Source organism: Ovis canadensis, chromosome 21 (assembly GCF_042477335.2).
Source record: "Ovis canadensis isolate MfBH-ARS-UI-01 breed Bighorn chromosome 21, ARS-UI_OviCan_v2, whole genome shotgun sequence".
NCBI classification, from domain to species: Eukaryota; Metazoa; Chordata; class Mammalia; order Artiodactyla; family Bovidae; genus Ovis; species Ovis canadensis.
Genome location: NC_091265.1, coordinates 43,253,485 through 43,259,056, shown reverse-complemented (window position 1 = coordinate 43,259,056; position 5,572 = coordinate 43,253,485). Strand labels below are relative to the sequence as shown.

General features: G+C 36.9%; 1 protein-coding gene across 1 annotated transcript; it reads right to left on the bottom strand.

The window, feature by feature from the left end:
* Positions 1-4,210: 4,210 nt before the first annotated feature.
* LOC138426580 (putative olfactory receptor 8G2) lies at positions 4,211-5,119 on the bottom strand. The gene has a single exon (XM_069565279.1). The coding sequence runs from the start codon at positions 5,117-5,119 to the stop codon at positions 4,211-4,213; it is 909 nt and encodes a 302-aa protein (XP_069421380.1).
* Positions 5,120-5,572: the final 453 nt, after the last annotated feature.

Sequence of the window (5,572 nt, the reverse complement as noted above, 5' to 3'; positions counted from 1 at the left end):
TAGTTAGGGAACTAAGATCCCACATGCCATGTGGCAAAAAAAATAAAAAATAAAAAAAAAGAATTAAATGAAAAAAAAAGAAACATATAACACAATATTATTAACTGTAGTCATTATTTTGTATATTAGATCCCCAGAGCTATTTATCTTACAGCTGGAAGTTTGTGCTCTTTGACTTGCATCTCCTTATATCCCAATTGACCATCTGGTAAAAACCATTCTACTTTCAGTTTCTATGAGATCAGATTTGTCAGATTCCACATATAAGTGATATTATACAATATTTGTCTTTCTTTAACTTATTTCACTTAACCTAATGTCTCTAGGTCATTCCATGTTGTTCCAAATGACAGAATAATATTCCATAGTGTGTATATCCCACATACCTCAGGCTCTTTCTGTATATTGGCTAATCAAAGTTTGAAGGCCTTTAGATTACTGTTGGGTATCAGATTTTAATCAGATTTTAAGGTATTGTTGCAAATTTCTGTAAAAAAAGGGTAGCATAAACATAGGATAGAACAATCCATAAACACATAGGAAAATGTTGCTCATCAATAATTATCAGACCTAGAACAATCAATATGGTACAATGTAACACAAAAAATTGTTCTCAACTTTCTGATAACTTTTACAGGATACCCACAAGCCTTCTTTAATGATAAGGAGTACCATAAAAGACATCATTATTGCAGTATATGTGAAGAACCAGAAATGTGCTTGATAATAGTGTGAAGTGGTCAGAAATACATGGAGAATTAAAAACTTGCATTTGTTCTTGAAAGGTGTTTATAACTGAAAGGTGTGAAAAGCTGGAAAATGAGAATGGATTTACGAAGCTATGTCAGGACTGGAAAGCAGCAAGAATGAAGTGACAGGAATAAACCACATTGCTAAGATATTATAGAAACTATTCCACCCAGCAGGACAACAGTTTTCTGGCAGATTTAATAGCTATGAAATATTAATGTATTTTGCATGTTATGCATATCATTTTAATCACAGTTCACATTATTATTCTTTTAGATACAAAGTCAAATTCAAATGTTAACTCTAGAGAAAACAACACACAGCTGTCCAGGACGAAATACAAATACTCAAAAGAGTGGAAGACAGTTAGTAATTCCTAATTTTCTCTTTTTTCCTCAATAATAAATGCCTTGATTTTTTGGGGGGGGCAGGTGGCTACAAAGATACCATGGTATTTCTTAGCCCCTCTTACAGCCACCTTCAACTATATGACTGGGTCACACCAAAGGGAAATAGGAGGAGGTGAGGTCTGTCACTTCCAGGCAGTTGTCTTCAAGTTGGGGGACATTCTCTCTCCTTCCTTGTCTTTGGTTCTGATGGCTGAGGGTTACAGATGAAGGATGAATCTGGACCTATTGTCTGAGACCAAAAGATAGATGGAAACTAGATGTTGTAGCAGAGCAACAATCGATAAGCAGCTTATGTCCCCAGTGAACCACTGAACCTGTCCTGAGTCACCTGTAGGTTTAGGTACCAGAGTATGTGTGTACTTCTGTGTGTGTGATGAACAGTTATACCTAACTGTGACTAAAACAGAAAATATAAAGTAATTTTCTGAAATCCACTCCTGTGACATCCTTGAAAATGCTAATTGTACATGAGCAATTGGACATTTTTTGGAAATTAATATATGCTTGTATGAGAATTAACGAAAGACAAACTCTGTATGAGAGCTTAATCCAAGCTTATCATAGTGCCTAGCATTAGAATATATTTTTTGTATCATGTTCTTTTCCATTATTAAAACATTGTGCCCATCTGTACTGGTATATAAAAAAATCCTATATATTTGTTAATTTTTGTCTCATTTGTAGTAGTTCTCCAAATCCTTTACCTCTCATTTTTGTGGTAAAGTTTCATTTCCATTTGGAATCTGTCTGCAATCTACTCCAGTATTTTAATCGCATATCTTCTACCAGTTCTCATATCACTAGAGTCAGTGCAGACATGTTTTATCTTTCTTTATTCTTTTGATAGCTTTAATGCACAAATAGAGCTTCCCAGGTGGCAGTAATGGTAGAGAATCTGCCTGCCAATGCAGGAGATGTACGAGACACAGGTTTGATCCCTGAGTTGGAAAGATCCCCTGGAGGAGGAAATCACAACCCACTCCAGTATTCTTGCCTGGAGAATCCCATGGACAGAGGTCACAGAGACTGTAGCCTAACGGTCTACAGTCCATGGGGTCACAGAGAGTCAGACACGACTGAGCATTGAGCAGCAGAAATACACAAATGCATCCTCAGAAACAAACAAAAATTCTCAGAAATATTCCTTCCTATCTTTCAGCCATCCATGTGAAAAAAAATGTATTCAATGTTGTTTGTTGAATGCATAGAGTAATAATTATTACACACATAAGCCTTATAAAACATATCCTAGCAATAAAAATAGAGATTGGTTTATAATATATAACATCCATATTAGTTGCACATAAACATAGACATATATACATACACATATGTACACATATGGATAGATATACATGTATGCAGAGAGTTTTTATAGGATCAAAGAGTGGAGTATGAACTTGAGGAATGATTGGTATATAGAAAGTCAAGAGGGAATTTTCCTCTAATTCTCAAAGAGAGGAATAAGCTTGCCTTGTACTTTATGAATTTAGGTTTTATGAGGTAAGATAAATGGTGCTATCTCACAGAAGTGTTACCATTACATGTCTGAAGGCAAGCTGACTTCAAAGAAAACACTACCTTAGAATTATTAGATGGGACTCATGATGTTTAAAACACAGTTTGAAAAGAAAAGTGAAAGTGTTAGTCACTCAGTTGTGCCTGAGTCTTTGTGACTCCAAGGACTGTAGCCCACTTTGCTTCTCTGTCCATGGACTTTTCCAGGCAAGAATACTAGAGTGGGTTGCCATTTCCAGCTCCAGAGGATCTTCCAGGCCCAAGGCCTGAATCTGTGTCTTCTGCACTGGCAGGCAGACTCTTTACCATCTGAGCCACCAGGGATTTTTACCAAGTATAACAGCTCATGCTGAGTCGAAGGGGTAAAGAGGGTATTTATTGTTTACATATACCTTTTTCCTCTTCAAAATAACTCAATTTCTTTTCTATCAGATACTTTGGGGATAAGATGGGTACTTATCATTAAACAGAAAATAATTTTTCAATTTTAAATGCCTATGTGAATGAATGATCCATATGGTTATAATAATGAAAGAATATCACTTCTAAATCTAAGATTCTATAATGTGAATGGCAACAAAAAGATATATTTTTTAGAGACAAGAGAAAATAAGTACAACATTATCAGGGAAACGGAGGTGGTAGAATTATCTCAGAAATGTGGATTAAGGAAAGCTGCACAAAGATATAAGTCAAAATACACATAATTCTTCAGGTCCATTTATAGCTGTCAATCTCTTCCACAATAGTGTGGACCATATGTGTGTCTTGTGACATAGAAATTATGTCTTATCACCCATCATATGCCCTTGTATTTCCTAATACATTTTGTGCACAAACTAAGAATTAAAGACTGAGTTTTATAGATTGTAAATGGTTAAACATTGTTTACTTTAGAGATCTCACTTTTGGAGATATTTGCCTTATTAGTAAACAGCACCAGGGATACCAGACATTGAGAAAATAAAAAAGTATATATCAGATGGATTTATTCCTTGAATTAAGATAAATAAATTTTGGAATTTCCCTGGCAGTCCAGTGATTAGGACTCAGCACTTTTGCTGCCGTGAACCTGAGTTTAGTTCTTGGTTGGGGGAACTAAGATCCTGCAAGTCACACATTGCATCCAAAAAATAAAAATTTAAACTTAAAAAAATAATTTTTAAAAGATAAATAAGTCTTGACTAAAGAAGTTCCATATTCCATGCATATAATAATCCACATGAAGGCCTTTGGATATTGTTTTAATGTTTAAAGGTACTACAGAATTTTATGGACATGTGGACTCTGGCACATCCTCAAACGGTGCTGTTCTCCATATGATAACACTATGAGTCCAGTCCTCTCCCTGCCACTTCCCCCCAAATAATCAAGTCTTAATAGTAGCAATGATCTCATTAATTGTGGACATACATTCCTGTGTCTGGACTATTTCCTTACCAAACTTTCTCAGGAAATCATAAATTTCTTCCAAGGCAAAATACTCTTTTTCATAGGAAACTTATTTTTTCAAGGATTTTATTAAAGGCAATTTAGACATTATTCTTCAGGCTGTAGATCAGAGGATTCAGCATGGGCACAATAATGGTATAAAACACAGAAGACACTTTCCCTTGTTCCATGGAGCTGACTGATGATGGCTGCAGGTGCATGAATGCTGCAGATCCATAGAAAATAGTGACAGCTGAGATGTGGGAGCTGCATGCGCTGAAGGCTTTGGACCTGCCCTCCATGGGACGAATGTGGAGGATGCTGGAGATGATGAAGATGTAGGAGCTGAGGATCGTCAGGATTCGAGTGAGGATATTAAATGCACTGAAACACAAAACTACCACCTCATTTATGTAAGTACTGGAGCAGGAGAGCTCCAGTAGAGGAAAAAGATCACGGAGGTAATGGTTGATCACATCAGCCTTGCAGAAAAGCACTCTTAGCATGCAGCCTGTGTGAGCTGTGGCACCAGTCAAGCCCATGATATAAACCCCAACTACCATGCAAGAACAGAGCTGATAAGACATGGTGACATTGTAAAGCAAGGGGCTACAGATGGCAACATAGCGATCAGATGCCATTACAGCCAACATATGACATTCTGATATAACAAAAACAATGAAAAAGAAAAGTTGAGTCATATATGCTGGGTAGGAGATAGTATTCTTCTCTGTCACAAAGCTCACCAGCATTTTGGGGGTAATGACAGTGGACTGACTGAGGTCAATGAAGGACAAGCTGCAGAGGAAATAGTACATGGGGGTGTGCAGGTGAGAACTGAGCCCAATCAGTGTGATCATGCCCAGGTTCCCCACCACCGTGACCACATAGATTCCTAGGAAGAGGAGGAAAAGGGGCAGCTGGAGTCCTGGATGCTCTGTTAGCCCAGCAAGGATGAACTCAGTCACTGAGGAGTGATTTCCTGCTGCCATTTTCCTCTGGGAATTCATGGAAGAAAGGAAGAATTGAAGTGGATATTTATAGTCTTATAACACGGTGTGTAATATAAAAACCAGACTTCTCAAGCAGATAGCTCCAGTTCTCTGTCTCTTCCTGATCTACGTTAGTGGTAAAGTACATCTCAGTAACATAGAAGATATAAATATTAACAAATATAAATAGAATGTTCCTTTGTTTGTTCTACGTTATCAAACCAAAGAACTCTCCCAATGGGTCTCAGTATTGCCCAGTGCCTAGACAGCCAAATAAATTTTCTGTTAACTTTATTGTAAGAACTTTCCATGATTTGTTTTCTTTCCTCTCAACTCTTCTACAGAGCAAATACTAGCACGCCTATTTTACATGCTGGATAACTAATATAGTGATTGGATATTTTCTCACAGTTAGGCATATAAGAAGTACATGATCAAGCATACAAAATAAAGCCTTTCTGTCTCCCTTTT

Bases quoted from the DNA above. Each gene is read 5' to 3' on its own strand.
- LOC138426580 (XM_069565279.1), bottom strand. From the start codon at position 5,119: ATGAATTCCCAGAGGAAAATGGCAGCAGGAAATCACTCCTCAGTGACT.